This window comes from Rhinolophus hipposideros (assembly GCF_964194185.1).
Source record: "Rhinolophus hipposideros genome assembly, chromosome: 4".
NCBI classification, from domain to species: Eukaryota; Metazoa; Chordata; class Mammalia; order Chiroptera; family Rhinolophidae; genus Rhinolophus; species Rhinolophus hipposideros.
In genome coordinates this window covers 103554442-103566892 of record NC_138050.1, presented here as the reverse complement: position 1 = coordinate 103566892, position 12451 = coordinate 103554442, and the positions used below count along the sequence as shown (strand labels likewise).

The window sequence follows — 12451 nt, the reverse complement described above, 5'->3', positions numbered from 1 at the left end:
CTTTCTGTGATAATCTGTCAGTAGGTGTTAGACTGTGGTGTTAGCTCCTATGACCGGTGGCTTATCGGTCGTCACACTGTGCGTTGTTTTCTCCCTTAGGAGAGATGTAGTGTTTATTATCACAGGTGACAAAACACCAAAGTAAAAAACAAGCAGAGAGGTTCCATTTAATCACTTTAAGTGGGTTCATATTTGCTCTTTTGCTTTCATTCCCAAACCAGAAGCCCATAAACTGAGAGAGCTGACTGACTTCCTCAGGTGTGCGTCACCCAGATAGTGCAGGAGAACAGGTGCTGAGCCAATGAAAAGATAAACAGTAAGTCATTCTTGGTGATATTTAGCTAGATAGCTAAAGAAGGAATTTAGAAATACCACTGTTCAAATATTTACTAACTGAACCTGGAAAGGAAAAAAATTGGGTCACATCATGTCGAATTCCTTGTCCTTTTTCTTCTTTAAACAGAGTCTCAAAGATCCAAGAGGAGAGGGTTGTGTCTAAGAAAGAAATATGGGCTTTGCTTCTGGAGTTTCAGGTAGATGTCACTTGGGCATCATTAAGCAAATGCCATTTAGCAGTCTTACATTTGGCAAGACCTTCTTTTATGTTTCTTGACTGTTTATTTTAAGAGACGATTTGCCAGCTGGGCAGATTAGAATGTTTACTAGAAAGGAGTGTATTTCATCCTCCCTGCCCCCGCTGTCAGCCCTAACCTTCACCGTGCCACAGTGGGTGTCGGGAGCTTCTACACAGGAGAGCACCCGCATTGAAAAAGAAGTGGGAAGCCACAGTGAGCTGAGATTTGGGAGACAGTCTGGTCTCCCAAATATCTGAACCGGTGTCACTGCGCACTTTTTAAGTTTAACATTATTATTTTTGTACCTGTGAGTTTTAGAAGATTTTTAAAAAGCAGACCACAGGGACCTTCTCAGGAAAAGAGAAAAACTTACACTGGAAAATTTACCCCGAAGGGATGTGCTTATGGAGAGATTACTAATGAGTTTTGTATTACACGGCGGGTCTTTTGGATGAGTTTCTGTTGTTTTCTGTCCTTTGATTTGAAGCGACCCCTCTTGCTGCAGGGAGAGCCATGCTGGGAGCATTCATTCATTAAGGCTCAGGGCTCTACTAATAACTTAGTCGTTTCCTCTCTGAAGGCAGGAGACTTAATGAGAAACACAGATTAGGAGCCGAGATCTATTCTGAGATTAAGATAAGGTATCCTAACAGAAAGTTCATGGTGAAATGAAAGACGGGACATAATTACACTTTTCTGGGGGAAAGTCTGGAATGAGGTGGACCAGCTTGTTAAAGTTCCTACGTGGCTTTAAATAGTCCCCTCCTTTACCATGTAAACTTCACGATGTAATGTCGCTGTAATACTTCATGATTAATCTATTTCCACAATTTGTTTAAACCACCATTAGAATCTATAGATATAAAGCAAAATTCCAGGGTGATGGTAGGTTTTGTATAAAAAGCTCCCAGGTTTACATGTGAGTGTGATCCCTTGTGAGAGAAAGACTGAGCTTTCAGTCTCCTGTTTTGGCCAATTCTCTAAAACAGTGGAGTCATCGTAGCCCCAAGAACGTGACTGTCTTGTCACGGCATAAGTACTCCCATCCCACGTGGGTCACCTTCAAAGCCAGGGCTGCAGCTGAAGGAGCTGCAGTGCTGAGTCGCCCCCAGACACTTGGAACACTTACCCCGTTTACAAATGATACACCCTTGGGGTAAAGCCCTGAGATCCTGAGAAACATAAGGTCTGCTTTATTTAATTTCCTCTCGTTTACTAAGAGTCACAATCTATTTTAGTAAATAAATTCAGGAAATTGGTAAAGCACTTTACTCCATCCGTTATGTATCAGCAATTAACATGATTGTCACGTTTTTCCTGGCCCCCGCTGCTGTTCACAGCTTCCCTCACATGCCTGCCACCAGTTTATAACATCCCTGGCAGTGGGTGTTGCTGCGTTTAAATTAGTTAAACAAACAGAGCAGCCTACAAGCTTTCGTCTCCTTTTTGCATGAAGATTCCTAACTTGAGGGATTTTTCTCTATCGATTCTGGCATTCTTTTCAAATAACCCTTTCTGCTTTTCAACCGTGACTACTTTACACCCTGGCATCGAATAAGAGAAATAATAATTCAGCAGCCGTCTCTCTCCTGCTCCAGCCCCGGACCCCAACGCGCGCGCACGCACACACACACACACACACACACACACACACACACACACACTATATTTTGGTTGTGGAAACAGAGCCAGTCTTGGCAGCGTGGACTGCACACCAAGTGAGACTGGCGTTTTCTTACCTTCATCAGCCACTGCGTGTTGTTTTCCATGATATTCTCCAGCACTTGCAGCCTCTGCACAGAGTCGTCATAATCCAGCGGTGCGTCCCTCTGCACAGCGTTGGACACGTAGGAGCTGGAGGAAGAGCGGCAGTTGTCCGTCTCTGGCAGGAGGAAAGTGTAGCTGCAGGACCCATGCTGGACCTGGTACTGCCTTTTCCCAATGCTGTCCATGCTTTTCCGAAAGTTGTTATAGGCTGCGGCCAAGACAAGATCACAGCTCAGAGTAAAGAAAACAATCTGCCACATTCTTTCTTTCTTTTGGTAATAAACCACCAGCCTAGCAAATTCCAAGGCACATGGGAACCCGGTCCTCCGCTGCCCACTCAGCCCTGCCACCAGGGCTTAAGGTCCATTTGGGGGAGTCTCCGCTCCCCGCCTTTCCTAGCAAGCAGTGGTGCTCAATGCTGTCTTCTCTGCAGACTGTCAGTTGCAGCAGGAAGAGTTGCCCTGCTCACTGGGGAGGGCCGTGTTCCCTCTACAGATCTGTGTTAATGTCTCTTTGTTTCTGGCCCCCAGATTCTGCGGTGTCAGGATCCAAATCAATCACTCTCCTTCCCTTATATGATAAGTTGATAAGAGCAGCCAGACATGTGTAGTGAGCTGCTCCGCCCTCCTGGCTTGTCCCTTATCTTCCTGTAGGGGGTCAGCAGCCAGGCAACAGGAAAAACCCCAGCCTGATGCGTGCCTTGCAACCAGGGCTGTATGCTGTAGAAACCCTCTGGGAACCCCCGATGGGTTACAGGACCCCTGGGCATTGCAGAGGCACCACCCTAATTGAGTATTTCCTAGAGAGAGCAGCGGGTCTCTTGTGTCTGAAAGGGATTCGCAGCGCTAAGCTGGTAAAATATCTGAGGTAATAACTTTAAAGTACAATGAAAGTTCCTGTTTTTTCCTTTAGGAATAAAAATACTACAACTATGTCAGGACTTCGGTTTATTTTTGTTATTGAAAACACAGAGGAAGCAGTCTCGCTTTTGTAAACGCTCTGCCTTTCCATAGGGAAGGGTTTCATTGGTATTGCTTGATTTTTGAACTATGAGCTAAGAATCCAGAGTTTCCATTTTAAAACAGTTTGATAGGAAGAGATGTTGCTTTATTAAATCATGTTGGGAAGATCAGTTTCTGAGCTCCGATATAATCTTTTAAACAAAATATCCACTTCAGTATTCAAAATAAACCTAAAATAGACTCGACCGATGAATGGTCCGTTAAATTACAATAGATAGAGAAATCACAACTTAAATTAGAGGGTGTTGAGAGAGAAGCACATGAACTTGTTCTTTGTTACATCAGGATTTGCTCAGATCCCATCATTTTGTACCACATTTTCCAGGGTCAGTTAAATCTGTCCCAGTCGGGGTGGAACTCAGGTGGATGGATCACCTCCCCTTTTTAATTAAGCGTTGATGTCCTCACCTGAGGCTCAGGGTCTGCCTTAGCGACCAAGATTTTTCTGTTCCAATTCTATGGCGCTGCAAGTCCTCCAGATTGCTTCCTTAATAACTACACTTTAAGTCTTCAGAGATGATCAGTCTGCTGCCTCACACAGGGAGCCCGTCTGCATCTCAGGATTTGTGCTTCCCACTCAGGGGTGACCGATGCGGCACAGGGCCTGATCGGCCACTCTCCCTGTGAAAGCCAGTGTCAGTCTGTGTCTTGCAAGAACAGCTTCCAGGTATGGACGAAAGAGGGGCCACATAGTGCACCTGACACGCTCAGGGGAGGCCAGCATGGCGGGCCTTAGAAACTCAGAGACCGAAAGTAACCACATGGGATGGTGTGACCGTTCACATTCCTAACCCACAGCGGGTCGTGACGGGACTAGGCCCGCAGCTTCCCTGACAAAGGTCAGGCTTTACCTGAAGTGAGTCTGTCTATTGACCTTTTGCAGCTAAGATAAGAATAACATACCTTTGAAATGTCAGAGTAATTCTCTTTTCCAGTCCCTTTAGGGCACACCCACCACACCAGAGCACAAGACCACAGAACCCCTCATGGTTTTCTCATCCCCAAATACCATCTCTGTGCTGTGATAATTATTAACTATCCTGTACCCACCAATGTAAAAATATGTGTCTCTCCATGTTACTTTTTATCCAATCCCAGATATTTCCCCGCTTTGCTTTCTCCCACCACCAGTGGATTTCATGTAACCCTCCTTACGTCTCCTTTGGTTCTAATGCACAAAACAAGCTGCAAAACCGCCATTCTCCAGAGCATTTTCTCAATCCGTTGAGATTTTACTTCCTGGCAGTTGTCGGTTTGGCTCAAATCAACTCATAAAAATTCTCACAATATTTCTTACCGCAGAGTACAGAATTATGATTTTTAAGTCTTGGGTGGATATGGAATTCAGTGAATTCTGTCCTCCTGGAACATGTTGTCAAGAGACTTAATTAGACCTTCCAGAAGATCCCTCCTAGTTGCAGGCTGCCTCCCAGCTAACCTGTAGGGCGGGATTCAGACCCTGAGGTCCCCGAACTTTGGCAGGCAACACGTCTTTACTGTTCAGCAAAGCTCGCCTTTCCTATAACCAGGTCTAGGTCATAGCAAGCGTGGCCTGTAGTTTCCTCATCAATGGCATCGTTGGTGTTTTTACGACGCTATGTCAAGCAGTCACTTGCACTCAGCAGCATTGTCATCTGACTCGTCCCTAGCCAGGCCTTGCTAGTCGACGTCTGAATAAAGCAGCGTGTGTCACTTTCTGAGAGGGCGATGCCTTCCCCAGACTACGGACAGGTTGTCGCACAAGAAGTCCGGACTCGCAGTCCGGAGGGTCACGCAGCAGGAGACGTTGTGTGATCCTCCCATGGTGTGGAACAGTGCTTGGTTTCCAAACGAAAGAAAACGCACCTTCCCTTTCTAACTGCAGAGGGAAGCACATAGACTTGTTAGAACCCTGGTTCAATGAGACCAGAGGCAAATGCTAAGCCTCAGTTTCCCTACTTGTGAGATGATAGTCTCTGTGGCACCTTTAGGATTAATATCATACGAGATAGTAAATGCAATTTAGGATTATTAGTTTCCTTTTTTTATTGGCACTTTCCGTCGAATGGAAATCAGCTCTTCCACCATCAAATATGATAACCATGTTATCCTCTGAATGTGCAAATTTTTCGTTCTAAGTTTATCTCCCGTTTGAAAAAGCATGTTATAAGGTGTAAGTATTGCATATGTGGTTTGCAAAATCATTGAACTGCCTCCCAGGCCAATAGGGAGCTGCAGAGATAAGCTGTAGAGCAAGCACTTCTCCAGCAGTATCAGATACTTTGGGGGTCCCGGGGAGGGGTCAGTAGGGTGAGGCTTCAGACTTAAAGAAACAAGTGGAGGGAGAGGGGCCCCTATACCAATCGGATGTGACCTGGGGAGGAGCTGTGACTGCACAAAGTCCACGTTGCCTTCCGGGCGCTGGTGCTACAGGCGCGGCGCTGTGCTTGTTGGTCTCCTTGAGGTGCCCTCGTGTGCGCCCAGCAGCTCCGTGTAGGTTCCTGAATGGAAATTATTACCGGGGACAGGGGGAGCCCAAGTTAGACCAGGGGTCGGCACACTTTTTCTGTAAAGGGTCTGAAAGTAAATGGCTTAGACTTGGGGGCCACGCGGCCTCTGTCACAACTGCTCACCTCTGCGTCACCGTGTAAATGCCACCACGGACAATCCACAAACGGAGGAGCGTGACTGTGCTCCAACAAAGCTTATTAGCGGACGCTGAAATTTGAATTCTTATAATTTTCACATGCCATGAAATAGTTTCATTTTTAGCGTTCAGCCATTTAAGAATATAAAAGCCATTCTTAGGTCACTGGCCGTTCAAAGTGGCCCACGGACTGTAGTCTGCTGACCCGAGTTAGAACCTAGGGGAGCCTGTCAGGGGAGGGGACGTGTTGTGAGGCCACTGAGTGCACAGCCAGTGTAACCGGAGAGGCCTGGGACAGGCTCCGGAAAGGGACTTAGGAAGGGGCAAGAGCGTTTGCCCAAGGAGAAAGCGCCGCTTGGAAGCTGGGTCTAGAGCGCAAAGCAAGGAGGCTGCCCCTGGAAAAGCCACCCGAGTGGAAAAGGCGCGTCACGCCTGTGCAGAGCTGCCCACTGATCCCCGTGGAAAATGGTCCCCTTGGTCCCCGAGGAAATGCGGGGGGACCGGCAAGCCCACTGCCGCCAAAGTGGGGGACCTAGGAGGAGGCAGGCCTGGGAGTGGGCCGCAGGCTGGGACTGTGCCCTCCTTATAGACCCCCTTCTGTAGCGCAGTAAGCGCCTGCTGCTGGCACAGGACGGCCCCTGGCACCGGGACATTGGCTTCCGTCCCCGCCCCGCTGCAGGCTAAGCATAGCCGACCCCTCCGCTCTCTGAAGGAGGCCTGACTGCCGGTCTCAGAACTAGTCCTTTTCAAAGAGAATCTTGAGTTTTCTTCAGTGACTTGCTGACAGGACAGCTAAAAGGAGACGAAGCTCCAAAATGAGAAGTATTATTTCAGCCTTCCCCAAAGCTGCCTTCCTGCCCTGCCAGTTTTCCTTTTTTCTAATGGTTCTGCCGAACAGCTGTGCACGGTGCTATTTATTTTCTTAATGCTGTGTGTTCCCCCCCACCCCGTACTGTATTTCATCTGCTGAAATTTCAGAGGCCCCCATTTAGTCTCTGTACAGCTGTCTCAAGTCCTTTTCACACTTTTGCATAAGGAGGTAAATCCTGTTTGATGGCACCAAAAGGAACACGCCTACCTATTCCCTGAGAGAAAAAGATCAGCGTCCCAAAGAACTTGGACAAAAGCCTGCCCGCCTCGGTTTGCCCTGCTGAACAGAAGACCTAATGCGGAGGAAAAGCCAGGCGCTCCCGCGGCTGTTGTAGCCCGGGAACCGTAGGTCCTCGTCCGTCCATGTACATCACTGCTCTCTGGGTTGTGGAATCCGACACAGCTTCCTGAGGCCTGGGTCACCCAGAGCAGCGAGTCTGGCTCTCACACATCGGCCCCTGTCTGACTGGCATCTCAGGAAGCCAAGAGAATGCCCATTTTCATCAGCACAAAGCGGGGCAGCACCCAAGCCACGGGTGGCCAAATAGAATTTTCCAGTAGGCTGACATGACCTCTGCTGTCGTCCAGGGAGACAGTTTAGTATTCAGTATCTCACTCAGTAGTTACATTGTTGGGCAAATTAAGGGATGGAAGTGGGATCACCTGGCTCGGGGAGAAGGGTATTGCTTTCAGAACTGTTAAACTCCTCCTAAGTGTGCTTTGAAAAACCCACACCTGATTGCAAAGTCCACGGGAAGTGCTCAGACGTACTCAGAGGCACACTCACCTCCTGGTCCTTTTCCATCAGATGCGGGCAGACCCTCTAGACTCAGCCTTATGCCTGCCCTGCTCACTGCCACCCAGCCGTCCCGGTGCTTGCCTCGGGCAGGCTCATTTGGCCAGCGTGGCCTTGATTGGTGGGAAGTGCTTAGTTGGTGGAGGAGGAACTGTCAGTCCTGAAATGCCCTAAGCAGCGAAGCTGGGGACACTCTGTGTCGATGTTTGGCCACTTGCCGACAGCCAGGCACACTCAGGTCAGGCGCCTGGCTTGATAGGCCGTAAGGGGGTCCCTACACATCTTGTGTGCCTCCCTCCCACCCTAGCCTTTTCAAAATTAGCTTAATAAAATCAGCCTACGTATTTATGTTCAGAGTACAGGGAAAACCATTACCGTGTTTCCTCGAAAATAAGACCTAGCTGGACAATCAGCTCTAATGCGTCTTTTGGAGCAAAAATTAGTATAAGACCTGGTGTTATTTTACTATAAGACCAGGTGTAATATAATATAATATAATATAATATAATATAATATAATATAATATAATATAATATAATATAATTAATATAATATAAGACCGGGCCTTATATTAATTTTTGCTCCAAAAGATGCATTAGAGCTGATGGTCTGGTTAGGTCTTACTTTTGGGGAAACACGGTAGAAAGTTCACTGGACATAAAACTGTTAGAGAAAATTTGTTTTTGCTGCTTTTTACCCCCAAAATTGTATGCAATAATGAATGAGAGCTAAAGAAGAAGCTACGACTGGCAAAGAAAAACTATGTATTGTTTCAGCTTTCGCAAAGCAGGCTCCCTCTACAGTGATTCCTTTCTCATGTCCATGGACCATCTCTGTTCCTGCTCCTTTTCGATGCATGTTGTACTGAGCCTGAAGAACCACAAGTTCAGTCTCGAGCCGTTTTGCAAAAACTTGGGTATTCCCTCTCTCGGCAGCTGCTCGTGAGCTAATAATTAAATTCTAAATCTGGCAGGCTGTCAGAGGTCATTCCCAGCCATGGGATTTGAAAAAAGTACCAAAGGAAAAGCCCCTAAAAGTTACCGTACAGACAGAAGAAAAAGAAAGAACAAAGTAGAAGTATAAACATACACACACACACACACACACACACACACACACACACACACACACGGAAGGTAAATCTTGGCCACAGTGGGTATGGAATCGAGGCTCCGTGAGGAGATGCCAAGAATTCCATCAGCCAAGTGCGTCTCTGTGCCTTTCTTTTATGTTCGTTGTGATGAATTTAAACCAATAGTTTTTACCGCAATTTTAACATGGCAACACTCAGCCTTCTTTGGAGAGGGTGGAGACCCGCCATTTCATGCCGGCTGTCACCTCTGTGCAGCACAAAAACACATACATCCCCAACAACAGAACCCACTTTACTGACCCAAAACTTCTTGTGGCCCTGGTCATCTTGAACTGGAGCCACCAGGTCACCCGAGGGCCTCCACGTGCCTGCCTCAGTGCCCTGGACCTGTGGTGTCTGAGCAGAAGTCCTCTTGGAGGTACACGCAGCCGTGCAGGCTGAACCTGAGGTTGTACTCACTAGTTGGGAGCGAGTGTCTGGAAATCCCGCCAGTGTCTGAGTGCACCAATGGAACTTCAGGTATACATTCTAGCTACATCTTCCATGTTCTGGCTTTACCCATTGTCTTCTCCTCCCTTTGCCTCTCATTTCACCCAATGTACATAGCTAAAAGAATATGGTGTACTGTTTAGAACATACACAGTTTTTGAAATGAAGTATGATGCCTAGTCGAGCACAGTTTCCTGTCCTAGTTGCAATTAAATATATGTAGCATTTGGCATAAAATATATTTACAGAACACATTAAATGTCCACTTAAGAGCAGGGCATCAGCTCCATAGGGTTCACCTTTGTAGAAGGTGAGAGATGTATATTTTTTTAGAATGAGTATCTGCCTGTCAAAGGAGGAGAAAAAGCCCTTTGCCACATGTGTTTTTCAGGCAATTTCCTTTCCTGGGAAACAGCCATTTCCCTTGCATTTCTAGTTGTGTTTTCCTTCGTGGAGTAGATAGGGTAAGTGCAGGCATTAGAGGACAGAGGCCCAGATAGCACAGGCCTTATTTGTGACAATTATCTTTCTTCTTGCAGCTGTGTAACTTTAGTTTGAAGCATAGAAACTATTTGGTAGAGGGGTCGTATTGATGTAAGAATCAGAGTTAATACTATGAGAAAATGTTTACTGTCCATGTGACTTTTCAGGTGGTTGTCATTCTTATTTAGGGTCGTTCAATTAAAAAGGTACCAAATGCTTACTCATTCTAACTTAGATAAGTGTTTACTGTGAGATTATGTCCAAAAGACATGTAGGGGGGGACAGATATTTTTTAAAGAAACTGAACAGATTCCTGAATTTCTTACAGTTTGTACTGCCAAGAACCAGCATGACAGCTGCTAAAAAACATTTGTTTTTTAGAGCCGCATTGTATAGAATATGTAACCTTAAAGACTTTCAAAAGAAAAGGCTTTTTATTTACTAGATACTTGAGAAATATCCAACTAACTATTTATTTTTAAGATTTCATCATGAATTCCCTGAATTTTTAGTAATATTTTGGTTTATATAATTCTGTTACAAACAGTTCTCTCAAATGCTGTTTGATTTTTAAATATTATCATTCTCTTGTATTTTTATGGAATATTTTATCTTCCCATCAAAAAAAAATGCCCAAAGGGTCAAGATACAAGCCATAACTTTAAAAAGGCAGTGGATGAAATTCTAAAACAATAGATAAGTGCATTCGCCTGAAAATATTTTTGCCGGTAATTCTGTGTCCTGTTTTCTCCCCATAGAAAAAAATGCTCAACATTTTCTTTCAGAGGATTGATGGCAATGATGATTATTTTACCTATGGCCAATAATGTAAAGACAATAAAACCTTTCCTTTGACTAATAATATTTCATTAGAGATTTTGAGGTGGATTTATGAGTTACAATTTTACATTAAATGTTCCTAAATTTATTTTATTAAGATTGTAGAGAATTCAAATTCTGTTGCTGGTGGAAAATGTGTCTAATCTCTTTGTCACAACCATTCTGCTAAAGAACTATCTAAATTACTCTCAGAATGAATTTCCTTTTGAAAGTGGCTTAATGCCATCTTGATTAATCTTTGTTTAATCTAAATTTATAATATTTTTCTTAATTATTGAGAAACGTTTCAAAACAACAGAGATATAAATGTCATGTGTGCCATTTACATTAAGATATATTATCTCTCTTGATTATAGGTTAACATAAATAAAATCAGTTATGTCAAAGAAGCAAAAAAATGAAAAAAGCACATGGTCCCCTTTTGATTTTCCCATCAGTCTGACTTGATACAAAAAAAATCTTCCTATGGGAAATTAGTCTTGATTATAGTTACATGTATAAAAAGTCGTTTTGAAGAATTACATATAGTTTCTGAGGAAGGGTATTAGAAGTATAATAAATAGTTATGCATAAAAGGAAGTGATGTTTGCATTCAAGTGTATAAAAATGCCCCATGCCTTTCTTGTTCCTTCATGAGTTTAAGTATGGCCATCTACTAAAGAGTTAAATCTTTCCCAGTAATCTAATATGTCTACTCTCCTCTTTTCTTCTTAAAACCTATCTCATGCAATTTCTTTGGTACTCCATTAATAATAAACTGTACTTCCCCAAAATGTTTTATTTCAAAGAAAGGGTCTAAATTCAAAGAAAGATTGACACAGAAGATAAAAATAAAAGGAAGTGAATTTTACAAAGCCGGTAAAGAGAAGACATTTATAGCAGTAATAGGTATCTGGATTTTGGCATCTGTTTCCCTCAAGAAAAAAAAAAAAAATTCAACAATGATTTCCAAAAGCCCTAAGACTATTCTAGTAGGATATTTACAGGGAAAAAAAATATTGTTTAATTTCCCCCCAAATCCTGGTGCACATTTCAGTGACCTTTCCTATGTATCATTCAAAAATTTTTGCTTGACTACAATAAAAATTAAAAGAAAAAAACTGCTAGGGATGGTCACACTGGGAGAGGAGAATGCAAATATCAAATCCACTTGTAATACTCACCTGCTCCCTCTGCTGGCCTCATAACAGGTAGCAGGCAAAACGAAACACGTTTTTATTTGTCATTGATAGAAATGAGATGCAATTTGGGACGTAAATCAATAGCAACTAATATACAACCCGGAATGCTCTCATTATAGTTTTAATACAAAAGAGCACCACACCATATGCAGGAGTTAAACACCCACTCATGAGTGCGTATGTGCGTGCACACACAGTAAAAATATTTGTAAGCACTCTTAGCACACAGAGCCAGAAGCAATTTCTATATCCTCTGGTGATCAGGTTACTACCCAAATGAGTTAAGCAACAGTAGAAAAAGTGGAGGTCTGTGCTGTCTGTCTCCGTAAGGACTGAGTTTGGAGGCCTGATCCTGCTAGTAGCAAGTTTACCAGGGTCTAATGAGGCAGACATCCGGTCACCATGCAGGTACAGTGCTGTGACAACCTCCCTGCTGATCCTGGGTCATCCCGAGCAAGAGTGCCACTCAGGGAAGTCTGAGTGAACAGCCAACAGTACTTTTAATGATTTCCTAAATCCAAATGTTTCCTAATTTAAAAAGAGCCTTCTGGTCCCTCCCCCCAAGCAAAATGAGAGACCAAAAGTGAAGGAAATTACATTCCAGGTGGAGAAAAAGCTGCATGTGCGCTAAATACGAGACCATGGAACTGAAGGGAAGTTAAGTCAGTCAGCCAAGCACGGGGAGGGCGGTACGGCAGGGACCCCAGCC

At 44.4% G+C, this 12451-nt stretch overlaps 2 protein-coding genes across 3 annotated transcripts in view; one reads left to right on the top strand and one right to left on the bottom strand.

Annotated features, from left to right (window-relative positions):
• ANGPT2 (angiopoietin 2) overlaps window positions 1-2922 on the bottom strand; it is a 53804-nt gene extending 50882 nt beyond the window's left edge. For both annotated transcript variants that reach the window (XM_081046987.1, XM_081046988.1), the window contains exon 1: window positions 2315-2922. In XM_081046987.1, the coding sequence (XP_080903113.1) occupies window positions 2315-2602 (288 nt within the window). In that variant the 5' untranslated portion in view covers window positions 2603-2922. The remainder of the gene's footprint in view (window positions 1-2314) is intronic.
• MCPH1 (microcephalin 1) overlaps window positions 1-12451 on the top strand; it is a 172922-nt gene that overhangs the window by 97213 nt on the left and 63258 nt on the right. The gene's annotated exons all lie outside the window — the stretch shown is intronic.